The following is a 19,475-nucleotide window of genomic DNA, read 5'->3' as shown; positions in this document are numbered from 1 at the left end:
TTAAATAATTACTTATGTTTAAATGACCTTCACAAACATTAGATTAAAAGATTATAAGGTTTTTTTCTTCTGCATGCTTTATCTTTTCTCAATCTGTTCGTCTCGTCATTTGCTTACATACTTACATATTCACTCATTCATTCAATTAACATTTACTGAACCACTTACCCTCACTCAGATCCAAAGACAGGTTCATTAATCCCCAGTTTCTTATATTAACGAGAATAGTAATCTTTTAAAATAGGTGCAATTATCTCTATTTTACAGATAAAGAAACTAAGACGGAGATAGGTTAAAACAGTTACCCAAATTCACATAGCTATTAGCAAAAGGACAAGGAATCAAACCCAGGAAGTTTTAGTTTCTAATAGTTGTTAATTCTTTTTAGAAATCAAATAAATGTCTTTATCATACTGTTGGACAGAGACTAAACACTACATAACATATGAAGCAGTTAAAACAAGGAACAATTCAGAAATAAATTAGCTTATTTTAAATAAAAATCTTTTGGCCATCACAACCTAATATATGATTCATTTTTTGTAAGTTTACAATTTTATAAGTCTAGTATTTCTCACCAGGAAATTGGGTTCTATGAATTTCTGCATTTACTTGTAGCAATAATCGAAAATGGTTTTACTTAAAGGAGTTATTTTTAGTCATAATATCTAAATATAAGTTTAATGCACAGGATTGCTCATTGTTCACCACTAAAGTCAATTATAGATGTTGGTGTAATGCTAATGTTGACAATAAAGGAATCCTTACTTTAGTGTATGAGACATAGCTGACAACCAGAAATAACCACCTGGAATACTTCTCTTTATAATACAATCTGCCCTTATAAAGCATTCTTTGCTTCATTATAAGAACTGTGGGTCATGAAAAACAATTAAGGAATTATTTTAGCATAAAAGAGTAAAATTCCAAATGATGAAGTCATTATAGTAGAGAAAAATCCTTATTACTGAAGAATTGCTATTATACAGCAAAATCACTGTGTATTTGTGGAATAAAGAAAACAAAATAAAAGGCTCCATCAAATCAAAATGGAGACTGCTAAAAAAGGAACCACACTGCTGATTTCTAAGACCTCTGCCAAAGAAATATTAATAACTATTTTCTATTTTTAAGGCTACTATTTACTTTTTATGCCGCATTTCATTATTGTCCTTGCACTGATAGAGAGAACAATATGCTGAATGCAGCATTAAATAAGATGCCAGAAAAACAAATGTGTTAAATATTAACACCCTCTAAATGCTAAAAATAGCCAAAACTGATTGATTTTGCAGTTCTGAAGCCATTTCTTGAAAGATAAAATCTATTTCAACTGCTCAGATTTATTCTTGTATATATTTGTTTAAAGAAAGTATTTTAAAATTTTTCCTACAACTCAGAAGAAATAAAGAAGATTTCTACTATTTGTGCTTCAGAAAAGCACAACTTTGGCCCACCTCATCTTATTAATACTCTAAGGAGTAGATAGAATTTGAGATGATTTTTAGAGGAATTAACATTTTCATTTCCATTTAAAGTTAATATTACTTGCATTTCCTATCGAACATTTCACAATCCTTTCACTATTTACCTTCATATTTTCAATTAAAGAAAATATAGCTGTCTCTAATTATGTGGACAAAAGAGCCATGCATATATTTTAAATCTTTCATTAAAGTTTAGTTGGCATACAATATTACATTAGTTTCAAATGCACAACAGTGATTCAACATTTATATACTTTACTATGTGATCACTATACTTAGTATAACCACCTGTCACCATGAAAAGTTACGGTATTATTGACTATATTCTCTGTGCTGTACATCAACAAATGAATGGATAAAAAAGAGTCATGCATGTTTTTTTTTTTAATCCACACCAGAGGATATGTTTACTGACTTTAGAGAGAGGGGAAGGGAAGGGGAGAGAGAGACATCGACTGGTTGCCTCCTATATGTGCCTGACCAGGAACCAAACCTGGAACTGAACTTGCAACCTAGGCTTGTGCACTGACCAGCAATCAAACTCAGGACCCTATGGTTTGCAGCACAATGCTCCAACCAACTGAGCCATGCCAGCCAGGGCACCGTGCATATTTTTTAAAGGGTAAAAATAAAATATGTGTAAACAAATATATTACATTTATGGACTCATACCAAGACAAACAGATGTGCTCTCACAGAAGTATAAAACAACCTGAATTCTATAGTCTTTAAGAAAGTGCTCTAACCAACAGGTAACTGTGGTAAAAGGAAGCAATGCTGGACTTGCAAAAAGTAGAGATGGGTTAAAGCCTTGATTGCACCATTTAGTCACATTAGTCATGTTACTTAGAGCCTTTTTAAACATTGGTTTCCTCATACACAATATAGGGATATTAAATACATACCTCATGAGGACACTATTAAAATTATGAATGGGGGGTACGTATTAAAAAGCTCAATAAACTGTACAATGGCAAGGTATCATTCTTATTACTCTGCATTAATTATATATGGCATATCATTCTAGACATTTTCAAAGATGCTCCAAGCTATCCTCAGAGAATGAAAAACCAAGATAACTGATTTACCCATTTAAACAGTAATATCAGTTTTCTACAATTAATTTTCTGACTAGATTACAAGAACATTAATAATTATGAAAATTTTAAATCTAATTTGAAATAATTAGAGGTTGAGAATAATCACTTCCTAGCAAAAGCGACAGGTGATAAAAATGGTATTTAAGAGAAACACTAGTTATTCATTATCAAATACTAAAGACAGTAAAAACTCCCAAAATTAGCCAATCATATTTTTTTCAGGTAACAGAAGACGACAATTACTAAAAACTAAAATTCCACCGCAAAAAAGAACACTGAAAAGATTCAGCTCTTTAAAAATTTAACTTGCTAACTGCAACATTCTGACAACTCAATGTTCACTTTAGGTACTTACAGCGTGCTCAAGTACTGCATGTGCTATTTCATGGCCCAAAATGAAGGAAAGCTGATGAATATCCGACACACTAATAAGCCCCGTGAAGACAAACACATGTCCATTCTGCACCATACAAGAAAATAATGTAAGCAGCTAGAACATGATAAGAAACAAGAATGTGAAATTTAACAATTAAAAATTAGGTTTGAGAACATTTACTTACTGGAAGCACAAAGGCATTTACATCGGGGGAATCAACCACATGAATAATCCAATTGACCTCAGAGATCCCTGGAATATCTTTATTGCATTCAATCAAATGATAAAACACTTCTTTAATGGTCAGGTACTGGGCATCATTCTCAGTTAGCATATCATTTTTGTATTCTTCCATCCACTGAAAGATTAAAAAGAAAATCAGTCTTTACTTTATTTATTTATTCATTTATTTTTATCCTCACCTCAGAAAATACTTATTGATTTTAGAGACAGGGGGAGAGGGAGAGAAGCATTGATGTGAGAGAGAAACATCGATTGGTTGCCTCTCCTACATGCCCCCAACCAGGGACTGAACCCACAACCTAGACACATACCCTAACCAGGAAATGAACCTGCAACTTTCTGGTTTATGGGGCAATGCTCCAACCAACTGAGCCACACTGGCCAGGGCTAGTCTTCATTTTAAAACAGCTTCAGTTCTACAAAATGTTTATATTGCTTCATGAGAGTTATATGGTTACTTACTGTTGAACATTTTAGTTTTTAGTTATGTAAATACTTGCATATATTAAACACTCAAATTTCTCAAATTTGCATTATTCATGCAAAGGCAATGTGGTTTCTCACAAATTAAGTAAATTATAATAAGATTTTTTCATATAAACTAGTTCAAATAAAAATTTTATTCATCTTTTCTATTAACATATAAATAAATAAAGTGTTTATATATTATTTCTATTTTCTTAAGCATTTTAGAAAAGCAAAATGTTGCCTAGAGAGCATAAATATTTCATATAGGAAAGTAAAACACAAAAGAAAATTACTTTCATAATCCACTGAATAGAAAAACACCCTATACTTTAATAAGAAAGCTAAACTTCTACAAGAAGATAATACACATTTCATTAATTTTACGTGTTTTATGCACAAAGAGTGAAAGGAAATTACTGAAATTTCAGAACCATGAGGCATATCATTTTCTCTATATTATGCTGATGAAGACTAGCCACCACATACAGAAAACTTTTCTAAAACAATATTCATGGAAGACCCTTTCAAGTGTACTGAAAACAAGGATGTTCTGAAAATACTACTTCAATTTCCATTCAATATATAATTTCTTCTTTGGCACATGAACCAACAAATTTGTAAGCTTCTTCCTTGAAACGATTAAAAATGGGGGATTTTGTAGACTATGAATTTGTAAGTCTTTATACCAATTAGCATTTTTAAAAAGCATTAAATCACCAGTGTAACCTGTCTGAAAAAAATCCATTATTACATTAACCCTCCTGATATAAATAAGGCAAGCAAGATTACATGTACAATAGCCCACCCTTATCTGTTAGCTATATGTACCAACACCTTCAGTGGGTGCCTGAAACAGCAGACAGTACTGAACCCTATACATACTATGTTTTTTTTTACAAATATAAACCTATAATAAAGTTGACTTCATAAATTAGGCACAATAAGAGATTAAGAATAACTAATAACAAAATAAAACAAATATAACAAATACTATAATAGCAATAAAAGTTATGTGAATGTGGTCTTTCTCAAAACAGCATATTGTACTTCTTCCTAATATCCTTCTTCTTATAATGATGTGAGATGATACAATGCCTACATAATGACATGAAGTGAGGTACTCACAATGGCATGTACCATATTTTGCAGTGTATAATGTGCACTTTTTTGGCCAAATTTTTGAGGGAAAAATAAGGATAAGCATTATACATGGGTAGTAACTGAAATACCTTGTATCTGTTCTTGTGTTTTGTAATTATTTGTTACATAAAATTTCTTATACCATGGTATGTTCAAAAACAAATGCTAAAATCCCTTTATAATATAAAAACCAAGTATCTAAACATAAATAAATAGATAGATAGATAGATAAATAATTGAATTAAAAATTAAAACAGAAGGTTTTTTTCCTGAAAGTGTTAGCCAAAAATGTTGGCATGCATTACACACAGGAGCACAAGTACACATAGCAAAATATGGTAATTTAAAACTTATGAAGTGTTTATCTATGGAACTTTCCATTTAATATTTTTGGACCACAGTTGGTCACGGGTAACAAACCAAAGAAAGTAAAAGCACAAATAAAGGGAAACTACTAGTATAATTACAATACTTTATAGTAGCACTGTTAAGAACACATGTTCGAATTTTCATATCAAGCAGATATTACATTTGTAGTTTAAAAATAAGAAATAAAAGAGAATATATGTGTGTACATATATAATTTTTAAAGCTTCTTAGTGATGTGAGTTGTAGAAGTTAGCTCATCTCAATCTTTCCAGAACACTTTCCTCAAATTTGCCTCTGACTAGACAGTATTTTAAGAAACATAAATTTCTGTATAAGTTCTACTAGAAAGGATGTTCTAATAGATGTTCTAGTGAAAAAAAAACACTGTTATTTCTTTTTTTCAAGAGAACTTTCCATTGACAAACTTGGAAACTCAATTGGAACAAGATACAAAGATCTAACCTTGACAAAGCAATCAAGTGAGGCTATGAGACTTCAAAAGACATTGACTGATCACATACTATGTATGTGGAATGCACTGAAGATAGGAAAATGATCTGGGACTTCCGGTCAAGATGGCAGCATAGGCAGACATGGCTCACCTCTTCTCACAACCTCAACAAAATTACAGCTAAGCTATAGAACAACCATCACTCAGAACCAATGGAAATCGAGTTGAATGAAGTCTGACAACTACGGAATTAAAAAAACTACACCCATCCAGACAGGTAGAAGGGGTGCGGATGCAGAATGGGCTGGTCCCATATCCATGTGTACTGGATAAGAATTCAGAAGGGATATTTTGGGAGTAAGGAGTCCCAGCCCCACACCAGGCCCCTCAGCCCAGGCTTCCAGTGCCGGGAAGATAAGTCCCCACAACTTGTGGCTGAAAAACCCAGCAGGGATTGAGCTGCTGGAAGAAACTGATGAAGCCCCAAGTAGTTCCTCTTAAAGAACCCATACATGGACTCACCTATTCAGACTCACTCCCTTTGGGTTCCAGCGCTAGGGTGGCAGCTTGAGGGGCACTCGTGGTATGCAGGGGGAAGCTGAGGTGTCTGGCATCAAGGCGAGCAGAAGCCATTGTGCCTTTTCTGGGCCCTCCCCCACATAGCTGGCAGACTGGTACTATATCTAAAATTCCATCAACTTGCCTAACCCTGTTTTCTCCGCCCTGGATATCCCCAGAGACTCTACCCCACCCAACTTATAGGCCCACCCAAGCTGCTTTTCCATATGAATGGCTGGTCTTGGCTCAGGCTTTACAACTTCCAAAATCCTCTCAAACAAACAGCAGCTGGCCTCCATGAGCCTCAGGCCTGGAACTCCAGCCTAGATTCACAGCTTGGCTTTGCCTGGGAATCTCCAAGCCCAGTACAAATAGCAGCCATCTCAGATTACTTTAAAGCTTATGCAGGATGACCATAAGCAAAACACAGGGCGAAGGCTGACCTTGGTCTGCACCACCTAGGAAACCCCAGGGCCAGGCCATCCAGTGGACAGCTACAGACCATGTTAGAGCACCACCGCCCTGCCCCTGCACAGCTGACCCTCCATGGAGGGTAGAGGTTGGTGGTCAGTGGTTATAGCCAATCCTTGCAGCTGACTGGCCTCGGTAAATCCTTTCCATTGACCTGCCAACAGTAACCAAGGCTCAACTACAAGAGGTGGGTGTACTCAGCCCACCTAAGTGCACACCTCGAGTACCCACCTAGGGTGTTAGGGGAGGCTGTGCATCTGGACCCTACAGGACACCTACTACATTAGACCACACTACCAAGACACAGAGTCAGAGAAGTTCTACCTAATACTTAGAAACAAACACAGGGAGGCTGCAAAATGAGGAGACAAAGAAACAAGGCCCAAATGAAAAAACAGATCAAAACTCCAGAAAAAGAGCTAAATGAAATGGAGATAAGCAATCTATCAGATGCAGAGTTCGAAACACTGATTACAAGGATGCTCAAGAAACTCTGTAAAGATATCAACAGCATAAAAAAGATCCAATCAGAAACTAAGGATACTAGTTGAAATAAAGAAAAATTCAGAGGGAAACAACAGTAGAGTAGATGAAGCTGAGAATCAGATCAATGACTTGGAACATAATGAAACAAAAAACAACCAATCAGAACAAGAAAGAGAAAAGAGAATCCAAAAAAATGAGGATAAACAGCCTGTGGGACAACTTCAAGCAGTCTAACATTAACTTCATAGGGGTGCCAGAAGAAGAGAAAAAGCAAAAAATTGGAAATCTACTTGAAAAAATAATGAAAGAAAACTTCCCCAATTGGGATGGAAACAGACATGTAAGTCCAGGAAGCATAGAGTCCCAAGCATGATGAATACAAAGAGGCCCGCTCCAAGACATCACAATTAAAATGCCAATGGTTAAAGATAAATAGATGGGAGGGAGTTTATGGGAAAAAGGGTAAGGTAAAAGGATTAAGAAACATAAATAGGTAGTTAGAGAACAGTCATTGGGATATAAAGTACAGTATCAGAAAGGTTGTAGCTAAAGTACTCATACACATGATACATGGATGTGAACAATGGTAGAGAGATTGCCTAAGGGAGTAGGGAGTGCAGGGGACAGGGGGCAAAGGGGGCAAAATCAGGACAACTGTAATAGCATAATCAATAAAATATAATTTAAAAAAATGATGATCTGTCCTCAAGGAGCTTACTAGTGGTACCAAATGATTAACTACCTGAGTTATATTGTCTAAGGAGTTAAGATTTCTAAATTCCAACTTTATTTTGCATTCAAGAAATATAATAAATTGCCAAAATTGATGTTACCAAAAAAAAAAAACCACTCTTATTCCACTTTACTTTCAAAGTCCAAAACTTTAGACTATAGACCTGAATACATACTAAGCACTAGTTTGTGCACTGTACTCAATATAAAATCATAAACAAAACAGACAGGGTCTCCTGCCCCCATGGAACTTAATCTAACAAGGGAGACAGATTGGCAAATAAATGTTACTCATGTGATGAGTGCTTTAAAGGAAAAGTACAGTACATAAAGAGAAAACAAAGTGGGAGAGGTAAGCCCAATATATAGCCAAGCACTGCGAACAATTGCAAAGGAGCTGATTCATAATTCAGTTGTTATGAAGGATACCCACTCTGAGCCCAATGTAGCTACCCTGACAAACCCAGTTTGGATAATCAAGGGATTTCCTGAAAAAGTGGCATTTAAGTTGACATATGATAAAAAGGAGTTAGCTGGGTGAACGAGGGAAAGAAATATAGTCAGTAGGAATACTAAGTATGAAAGGTCAGAGCCTTTTGGGGGAGGAAATGCTAATTTCCTGTCAAAGACTAAAATAAAAAAGTAGTACATCTTTCATATTTAAGAAACTTTCTTGGTGCGCCAAGACAGAAATAATACAACTAAGTGATGAAGAAATAGCCAATCTATCAGACGCATAGTTCAAAACACTGGTAATTAGGATGCTCACAGAAATGATTGAGTATGGTTGCAAAATAGAAGAAAAAGTAAAGGCTATGAAAAGTGAAACAAAGAAAAATGTACAGGGAACCAGCAGTGAAGGCAAGGAAACCCGAACTCAAACCAATGGTGTGGCGCAGAAAGAAGAAATAAGCATTCAACCATAACAGAAAAAACAAGAATTCAAAAAATAAGGAGACACTTAGGAACCTCCAGGACAACTTTAAACATTCCAACATCCAAATCATGGAGGTGCCAGAAGGAGAAGAGGAAGAGCAAAAAATTGAAAATTTATTTGAAAACATAATGAAGGAGAGCTTCCCTAATATGGCAAAGGAAATAGACTTCCAGGAAGTCCAGGAAGCTCAGAGTCCCAAAGAAGTTGGACCCAAGGAAGTACCCACCAAGGCACATCATAATTAAGTTACCCAAGATTAAAGATAAGGAGAGAATCTTAAAAGCAGCAAGACAAAAAGAGACAGTTACCTACAAAGGAGTTCCCATAGGACTATCAGCTGATTTCTCAAAAGAAACCTTTCAGGAAAGAAGGGGCTGGGAAGAAGTATTTGAAGTCATCAAAGGCAAGGACCTACATCCAAGATTACTCTAGCCAGCAAAGCTATCATTTAGAATGGTAGGGCAGATAAGTGCTTCCCAGATAAGGTCAAGTTAAAAAATACAGGGAATAAGAAGCATAAATGGTAGATACAAAATAGACAGGAGAAGGTTAAGAATAGTATAGGAAATGGAGAAGCCGAAGAACTTATATGTATGACCCATGGACATGAACTAAGTAGGGGGAGAATGCTGGTGGGAGGGTGGGTGCAGGGCAGAGGGGAATAAAGGAGAAACAAATAAAAAAAATCTTAGCAAAAAAAACCTTTCTTGCTTTAAATATTAAATTAAGCAACCTAATTAAAGACAATTCTTACTACTTACTGCTTGACATTCCAGTTCTGACAAAAGACTGAAATGTTCTTTCCCCAATAGTAGTAGCTTGGTCCTTCCTGTGATTGGACTCACTTCCAGGTGAGTAAAGTAAAACACTACGAAGAGCAATCCAAAACTACTCAAACCCAGGAATAATTTCCATTTATTCTTCCTGACACTTTCTTTAAACAGCTCCTTCTTGTTAGGAGGAAGTGCACGCCACCATTTCCTTATGCCCCTAGAGCAAAAAGAAAAATTTAAAGTTCTGATAACAGTATCAGCACATATCACCAAAACTAAATACTTATGCTATAATTTTATGTCTTCAAATACTTGAATTTATATTTGTCTGTATAGATGGCTTCAACAAAAATCTATAAAATTCTTAGTGAAATGATGAAAAATGAACTATATAGAGCTATAGTTAAAAAGTCTAACGTTCATTCTAATTTTCTTCAGGTACCTCAAAGGTAAACACTGAATGAGGAACTGTTTTACTACAGCTATCACTGGTTAACATTTACTGACTGTATGCCACATGTAAAGTACCCTTCTAGTCATTACACATATGTAATTTCATTTAATCTTCATAATAACCCTATTACCGAAGGGAAATGGGAACACAGAGAAGTTAAGCAATTTGTCCAAGGTCATAGAGTAATAAGAGGAAAACCAAACACCCTGGCCAGTTGGCTCAGTTGGTTGGAGGGTGGTCCTGCAAGACGAAAGATTGCAGGTTCCATTCCCAGTCAGTGCACATACCTAGTTTGTAGGTTCGGTCCCCAGTCAGGGAGTGTGCAAGAGGCAAGCAATTGATGTTTCTCTTGCACATTTGTGTTTCTCTCCCTCCCTCCCTATCCCTCTCTCTAAAATCAATAAATGTCCTCAGGTGAGAAAAAAAATAAATAAATGAATAAATAAATAAATAAATAAATAAGAAACAAAGAGGAAAAGGAAGCAATGAAGGCAATGTAATTCCAGGGGCAACGAATTGCCCAAATAAACATCTGAGAAGTTATGATACAATAAATCTACCCCCTAAACTTCCATTCTCCCCACTGTTCATCAGACTTCCAGCATAATCTGCCAGTGCTTCAGCAAGGTACAAGGGAAACTACCTCAGCATTGACTTTAGAAATAAGTATCATTCAGTAGCAGAAACTCCATGCCCTGTACAACATGACAAAGGAGAGGTAATAAGGAGAACATAAGCAAAGAAAATAAGAAAACGAGAGACTTCACAGATATCATTTGGGGAGTTCTAATCTACCAAGCAACAATACTCTGCTGTATCCAGAGACATTTTGACAATAGGCAATGTTTTCAAGACTGGGACAAAAATCTTCCCTTGCGAGTTCATCTGTAAAATCACAACAAAAAATCTGAAAAACATACATCATTGTCTTGGCAAAATTTATTTTATAAAATAAAAATAACTTCTTTTTCTTAACTTTGTTGTCACAACTAAAATGCCTCCAAAGATTAAAACAACCTATGAACTTATTTCCTATTTAAAACTTCCTATGACTTATTACTATTTAAATTTATAAAACATACTCCAAAAGAATATTTTAGGTGAATGACAATAGTAACAACAATAAAAAAATTAAAAGTAAATAATTTAAAAGAATGATAAAAAATCTGCTGGATTTTTCTTTTTTGCTCAATCACCCCAACCCCTCCCATCCAGCCTCTACCCCCCAGCTGTCAGCCTGCTCTCTACAAGTCCGTCACTATTTTGTTCATTAGAGTCCACATGTGAGTGAAATCATATGGTATTTGTATTTCTCTGACTGGCTTATTTCACTTAGCATAATACTCTCCAGATCTATCCATGCTGTCACAAAGGGTAAGATTTCCTTCTATTTTATGGCCAAGTAGCGTTCCACTGTGTAAATGTACCACAGCTTTTTTATCCACTCATCTACTGATGGGCATCTGGGCTGCTTCCAACTCTTGGAGACTGTAAATAATGCTGCAGTGGGCATAGGGTGCATTTATTCTTTCGAATTAGTGTTTTGGGAAGAGAGCAGATTGACAGCTGTCAGGAGGGAGGGGAGATTGGGGGAATCCAAGCACTGAGAAAAAAAGGAAAAAAACCTCATGAACACAGAGAACACAGAGAAGTGTGGTAATTGCCAGGGGGTGGGGGATGGAGGAAGACAGAAGAGGGTATGGGGGAATAAATGGCGATGGCCGAAGACTTGACTCACCTGGGGTAGTGAACATAAAATATAGTTAGTGTATAGATGACGTGTTGTAGAATTGTGTACCTGAAACCTGTATGATTTAGTTAACCAGTGTTACCCCCAATAAATTCAATAAAAAGGGGAAAAAAGAAAAAGCTACTTGCCCAAGAACCTGAACTGATTTGTGACAAAGATTCTTCCCCCAGCAAACTCTCCTCAATGTCTCCTGAACTATTTTTCAACTAGGTCTTGACTTTCAGACTCTGCACTGTCCAATGTTAGCAAGAACCTTGCTAAGTCAGTTTAGCCAGAATCCCCCATCCTCCTACCTGATCACCCTTGATTTCTAACTTGGATCCTCATCCTTCACCAGCCCCCAGGTGATACCTGATCCCCCTCACCTGCCTTCAGCAACACTCTTATTAGGTCTGTTTAGGCAGAATCCCACCTCACTCCTGACGCTTCCTCTAATTTTCCATCCACCGACCCCACCTGGCGCCTTGGCTACAAATTCCTGCTTACCCATGCTGTATTCAGAATTGACTCCACTTCTATATTGAGGTCTCTTTTCTCCTACTACAATACTCCTGAGTAAGAGCTGTTTTCACTGCTGTAATTATTGTCTTGCTCTGGTTTTCTTTGATAGTCATTACTTAAATCAAGAACTAACCTATCTGTATATTTTCTGCATGCCAATGCCAAATCATAAAAAACACAGTAACAGAGTGTGATTTTGATAAAAATAAAAATAAAATAAAATTGCCCTTGCTGGTGTAGCTCAGTGGATTGAGCATAGGCTGCGAACCAAAGCATCACAGGTTCAATTCCCAGTCAGGGCACATGCCTGGGTTGCAGGCCAAGGCCCCCAGCAACCGCACATTGATGTTTCTCTCTCTCTCTCTTTCTCCCTCCCTTCCCTCTCTGAAAATAAATAAAATCTTAAAAAATTTAAAAAAAAAAATAAATAAATAAATAAAATAAAATAAAATCATTGGGTTCGTATGGAAGTAAAGAAGAAGGCTAGACGGGACTTCACTGCTATCAAACATAAGAAAGCTTTATGAGGAGATAATGCTTAACTTTACCTTTCATCAATCTTCCATGAAGCAAATAAAACAGGATTAATTATGGAGAGAGGATAAAACAAATATAAAATACTATTTAGCTGTAAAAAAATATTAATTATTATAAGGGACTATCAAGAGCAAATAAAGCCTTGTTGAAAATAGAATAGAAAAATAAATAAATAAACATTAATGTTTTAAGAGTTAACTTGGCTCAGAGTGCGCCTTAACTCCTTCATTTTATTATTTTATATTTTTTAAAAGAACTTCAAATTTTATTTTTCAATTACAGTTTAAATTCAACATTATTTTGTATTAGTTTCAAGTGTAAGAGATCATTTTTTTAATTGTATTTTTTCTATTACCATTTGGTCCCCTTATATATCCCCTCCCCCAAGCAATCACCACACTGTTGTTTGAATCCTTGTTCCCTTTTGCTCAATTCCTCCACCCCCTAACCTCCCTGCCGAAGAGCCCATTCTTAAATAAGCACAATTCTGTAGTTCCATAATCTGTTGCCTAAAAATCCATACACTAAAAAAGGAATGTTTGTAAAGTACTGTTCTTATCCATGTTATAATCAACATTTCTGATTATTTTTGCAATCATATATATAAGGTCAATATTTTAAACAGTATCTATACAAAATATATAATCATTTTTTAAATAAACAGTAAATCATTTCAAGATCATTAAATCCTACATAATAAAACTGCATCAAACTGTTTAGAAACTCAATTTTGAGCCAAGTACAGGAGGGAAATCTACCAAATTTTCTTTCCCAGTGTAATTTTACACATATCCTTTAATACAAAAGTTTACTCTTTAAAAAAGCATTTTACCTGCCAACAATGATTGCAAGTAGTTTCTGCACTGGTTTAAGAATTATCAACAAGAGAGGAATGGGAGCAGCCTGAACGTGTGGAGAAGTGTGGAAACTCCTGATCTCTCTTGTGGGAAAATAGTTTACAGGACGCAATACTGAAAGAGCAGGAACTACTGCAACTTCTATCAGTTTCTGTCTTGAAAAGAAGTCACTCCATGCAGCATGTTTTCGGGTAATCAACCAAATGTCCTTCCTTTTGATCCTCGAGGGGTATCCTGTTCTTTTGTTATTAAAAGTGCTATAAAAATTAAAGTTTCCAGGCAGAGAAGTCAATCCATCACACTGATCTCTCTGATCTACTCCGAGGCCCTGACACTTATTTACTATATGGTTAATTTGTGCTTGATGACAGTCCAGTGAGGTTACAGCTAGTGCATTACATTTTCTCCAGTTGGTCGGTAAATTAAATCGGAAAAAAAAACAGTTTCTAGTAGCATACTGCAATCCATGGACAAAGTTCATCTTTCTTTTGCTTGATTATCTAGAACACAAAAAACAAACTATAAATATCCCTGGAAAATACTTACTTACCAAACTCGAAACATAACTAGGTGTATCAGCTGTTCTCCCTTTAACACAACTCACACTAAATTACCCTGGGGTTTCTCACTCTTACAGCAATGCCTTTGGGCAATATACTTAGTTTTTTCTTATTCTTCAACATGTACTTTAAAAACTTGAATTTTTTCTTCCTTTTCTATTTAGTTGAGGGAAGTTCATTTTTATTTTAACACCAAATTATCTAGGGAGTAAGAAATGGATTACATAAAAACAGTAGTAAAATTTTATCAATTGGCAGCAAGGGTTGGCGGAGGAAAGAAGCACATAACACTTGTAACCCCAACTTGCAAGATGTATTTTTTAAATAAAAAGTTATTCCTTCCAGATATAACCTGGCACTTCTGATCGGGGTCAACATGGAGTACGTGGGACCAGACCTATCCTCCCCTCCCACTGAAATCAACTAAAGGAATATACACCAAACTATTCATAGTGTCTATTTGGGGTAACAGGATGGTGGTTGTCAGGGATTTAGTATTTCCATCTTACGTATTTCTGTGTTTCAATATTTACAGCATCTATTATTACTTTTTTAAGCCTCCAAACCAATAAAGGCAACTACTTTTGTAATTTCGCTTGGTCCCCACTGGCTTCAATAAACTCCTTCAATATGGTAGATAAGGCCTCCCAGTATTTCACCCGGCACCTTCCCCATCCCTCCTTCACCCACTCCTGAGGTCCAGGCCCACTAACTTACCCTTCTCAGAAAAGAAAAGCTCTCCTCTTTATGGCTATGCACACCTAGCTCTGCTCATATGCCAAGCAAACTCCTCCTGCTCATCTCTCACAATTTATGTGAAATTTTTAAAAAGCAGTCTACTGACACAGAAGGTATATTATATGTATATAAGCAAAAAAATTATTTACATCACTGACAATTGAGTGTCACTTAGAACAGAAATAGTGCCTGACAGTTCATAATCCTTGGTTTATCCTTAAGAAAAGGTAAAGAATGGGGGAGAACTCTATTCATCCACTTCCAAAGAACCCATCACTAGACTACACAGAGCGTAAGAAAGTCAGGGCTGACACACTCACTTCAAAGAACTGAAGGTCAACAAACATAGCTAGCAGACTTGTAGGATTACTAAATTAATGATGTGGGAAAATTAAACAATTTGGATTGTTACCTTCTAAGAACATTTCTGATCCTTAATTAAGTACCATCTCAGAATGAGCAAGTACAGCACTCACTGGCACTCACAGCTGAAGCCTGGAAGACAGTTTTAACTACTCTGCTGAAAATGACTATTTCTTCTCTAGTTTCTATGGAAACAGCTGTCAGATTGGCAAAAATAGGGCATGTACTTTAAAATAATCATTCAAGCAAAGTACACACATGATGGAAGGCTTTAAAAAAATAAATTGGACGGCAACAGACTTAGTTCTTAAGCTTCCAAAGGTCAGACTGCACCCCTGCACCACGGTTGGGAATGACAGATCTGAACCCAAACCCTTTTAAGAAGGGTTTACGTGGCATTTATCAGAGTCACTATCGTTGATCAATCCCTGAATTCCAAATGAGGTCTTTCCATCTCCTTGGTCTAAAATCCCACAGAGGACCACATGCCACAATAAAACTGTTGCTCCATTTTTACATAGGCAAGTAATTTTAAATAGAAAAAAAAACCTGATTGTTGCAGACAAGCTTATTTAGAACGGTTTACACAGGAAATTTTCTGGTTTTCATTGACGGGCGTAAGCAGGAAAACTTTGGTAGTGAGGAGGTAAAACAGAAAGGGGTGCCCTCAGCGGCCTAGAAGCGGTTTTCCACAGAGGAAGGGGTCGGTGTAAGGCACACAACGCTGAGTTAATAAGAAACACTACTTTTAAACAGGAGCCGCTAATGAGAAGGAAAGGCTGAGGGGCGAGGGAGGATGTCTTCCCAGAAAACACAACACTTGTCAATTTGCAACTCTACGGTGCCACAGCAGCACCCAGGAGTCTCTGCATTTCCCACCAAGAGAGGAAGAAGGGGTAAGAACGAGGCTTTCTTCCCCAACATTCCTCTTCTACTCACCCCTCTCCCCCGACTCCACACGTGCGGCTCTCCCAGTCTCCCCGCGGGCGCCTCTTCGCTCTTCCCCGCCCCCCAACCCAGCCCTCACCACCCCAACCCCGCCGGGTCCTCACGGGACCCGCTCCTCACCCCAGCACCCCTCCAATTTCCCACCCCTGGGCCCGGCAAACTCCGAAAGGTGGAACAAAAGCAACGCCACCACGACAGACTCCGCAATCGCAAAAGTGAGAACGACCCCTTTGACATGACCCGTGCGCAAGCGCACACCCTATCCCAGAAGCCCCGCCCCCTCACTTCCTGCCCTCTGTTGGGGTCAGGGCGCCTTTTTCTCCGCCCACTCCGGGCAGTCAACGCCCTAGCTCTGAGACGTCCTACCCACGGTCCGGGCGCCTTAGTGAATTATGCCGCTCTATCGCCACCGTGTGGCCGGAAGAGGGACGTGGCAGTGGGCTGGGCTGTTTGCCTGGGAACAGCTTCGGTGACAGAGTCCTTGGAAGCTAACTTAGCTGAGCTGGACGGTATATAGAACTATCCAGGCAAGCTTGTGTCCGCTGTAATAGATTCTAAGGAGTGCTTGCAGGAAGGAAAAAGACTTGGCTTCGAAAAGACTAAGGTTTCTTACTTCTGAAGGTGCACTGATAATAGTGTTGGGAGTGTGAGAACTCTGCTTTCACATGACTTGTGGAGAGGCACATTTTGGGAAAGGTTAAGTATAACCTGAAGCATCTGAAAGTTTGCTGGAAATGGTGAAATAAAAAGCAATGTGTATAGTATGCTTCATTTATTCAACCAAAAAATATTTATGGAACACCAACTATACTGGAGGTGTCAGAGATGATACAGCAGTGAACAAGATAAAGATCCAACTTTCATGGAGCTTATATCACAGTGAGGACAAATGATAAGCTAGTAAACAAGTAAATAAATAAAGATATAAGATAGTGATATGATTCCACATTAGTTGTACTTACATACTATAAACAATGAAAAAAACATCTTTTTAAATGTAATAATGTTTGGGTTTTTTTAAAAATTTTTATTTTATTTATCTTCAGAGAGAAGGGGAGGGAAGGAGAAAAGGGGAGAGAAACATCAATGTGTGGTTGCCCCTTGTGTGCCCTCTACTGGGAACCTGGCCTACAACCCAGGCATGTGCCCTGACTGGAAATCAAACTGGTGACCCTTTATTTTGAAGGCCAGCACTCAATCCACTGAGTCACACCAGCCAGGGCTGAAAATACATCTTAAAGAATATAAACACTATGAACAATTTTAGGTATCACTTTTAAAGGGTTTATTAGTAATTTTTATCTTTTGCTTATCTGTGTTTTGTACTTTGCCTTTCACTTTGAAGGAATTATCCTGGCAGATCCCTGACCACCAACTAGTTCCCTGAAAACTGAAGTGGCAGTTCCCTAAATCTTCATGATTTTATCTCCCACCCTCTGAAGTGCATGTGTCTTACCAAGGCTTCCTGTGTACTAGACACCTCCTGCTAATCCTACCTGATTAGCATGATGACATCAGTGTAACAGATGGGTGTGCTACCCTTTAGGATGTCCAGGTGGTACAGATCCTTGTGGACTGTGTTATGACAGATCAGAGAGTTGGCACACTGGCTGTGAGCAGAGCTGCTACAGGATTAGTTCTGGTCTACAGTAGATTATCGAACACTCCCCTGATTTCTGAAGGGGCCAGAATGGCAAATTACATGGAGATATGACAGGATGACCACAGCTGCATCCTTTAGGTCTTTAGTGGCAACATAAACCTTCACCATTACCACCCTCATTCACTTAGATGAAATACTGGTTTTGATTTATTATCTTGAGTTGGTAGGAAAGGGACAGTTTCAGAGGCTTTTACCTGGTCTCCCCCACTATGAGGACAGAAGGCCAAAGGCTGGGGCCTGGGAAAATGACCACTAGATGGGTCTATGTTACTTGATCTCCATAAGCCCCAACTCTTACAGAGGGCACATAATAATACTTTGGGTTTCTGGGTAAGGAGATCCTTTCAGTTCCTATGCAATGTCTGTGTATTTCTCCTTCCCCTACACTTAGTTAGCTGAGAAAATGATCATAGGTCACAGAATAATCATTACAGTAAATACTTGTTTCACTGTCCCTGCAGCCTTCTTCCTAGGGACCCCAGCCACCTGCTAAGTTGGTGGACTGTCTGTGGTCTGGGTCTGAAATTGACTCAGATCTGAGAACTAAGCAAGGAGTGTGAATTTTTATTGAGGCAACCACCCTCAGACACCCACTCCTGCATGCTTGCCTTCTTCTGGCTGTAGATGTTAATAGCACCCTGTTGGCTACCCATCTATTTCTCCCCTAGGGACACCTTGTACTATTAAACACCTTCACAACTCCCTGAAGATCAAGCCCCCTAGGCTGCCCTGACCTTTTGACCTTGCCAGGTGTTACAGTAATGATGATAGCCTCCAACCTCCAGACTTCTGGTAGTTATAGCCACTACCTGGCTTCTACCACTTCTATGACTCCCAGATATTATCAAGCCCATTCTGTGACCGCTTCCCTTCCCATCATGGCCTACAGAGGATAGCTGCCCCTGAACTTCTTAGTGATGCTGGTACTCTTCTCACCATTGCCTCTATATGGTCTTTCCCTTTATCCTCCTGTGGAACATAACCCCACGTCTGGTCTCCTGGCTTCACACAATAAATCATTTCAGCAAGCCCACTTCCCTCCCTCTACAGTCACTCAAGGGCAATTCAGCTGCTTCTTCCCTGGAGATTTCCCTTGGCTAAAGACACCTGCCTCATCCAAAAATATGGTTCTCCCCAGAGGCAGCATGCATCCAATGACCAGTTAACCTGGTGGGGGGAGGTACAGGGAAATCCCAGCTCCAGAACTCTCCATGGATTGGCTGAGAAGCCCCCCTTCTGCCAATACCCAGCACTCTTTCCTTTACTCCCCTGTCGGAGTTGTCCTAGAGGACAGGCCCCCCACCTCAACAACCCTCCAGCAAAGACTTACCTCTGAGGCTATTTCCAGGCAACCCAACCTGGGGCAACTCCATTTTCCCCAGAAGTGGAAGCTGCTTTGATACAGAAACACTTTCATGCATGCTGCCTCCATGAAGAAGTTCTAGAGCCTAAATACTGAATTAAAGGAGGGATTAATTCTGAAGAATTATGAGGCATGACCTGTTTTAGAGCC

At 38.1% G+C, this 19,475-nt stretch overlaps 1 protein-coding gene across 5 annotated transcripts in view; it reads right to left on the bottom strand.

Annotated features, from left to right (window-relative positions):
• Window positions 1-19,475, bottom strand: part of OMA1 (OMA1 zinc metallopeptidase) — a 61,388-nt gene extending 41,913 nt beyond the window's left edge. Inside the window, exons 1-5 of one of the 5 annotated variants that reach the window (XM_045857374.1) lie at window positions 19,293-19,475; window positions 13,666-14,190; window positions 9,580-9,808; window positions 3,148-3,321; window positions 2,943-3,047 (exon numbers count right to left, since the gene is read on the bottom strand). In XM_045857374.1, the coding sequence (XP_045713330.1) occupies window positions 2,943-3,047; window positions 3,148-3,321; window positions 9,580-9,808; window positions 13,666-14,171 (1,014 nt within the window). In that variant the 5' untranslated portion in view covers window positions 14,172-14,190; window positions 19,293-19,475. The other 4 variants (XM_045857391.1, XM_045857382.1, XM_045857406.1 and 1 more) reach the window with 4 other exon arrangements.

Source organism: Phyllostomus hastatus, unplaced genomic scaffold (assembly GCF_019186645.2).
Source record: "Phyllostomus hastatus isolate PE091 unplaced genomic scaffold, TTU_PhHast_1.1 phas_contig_147, whole genome shotgun sequence".
NCBI classification, from domain to species: Eukaryota; Metazoa; Chordata; class Mammalia; order Chiroptera; family Phyllostomidae; genus Phyllostomus; species Phyllostomus hastatus.
This window is presented reverse-complemented; position numbering and strand designations above follow the sequence as displayed.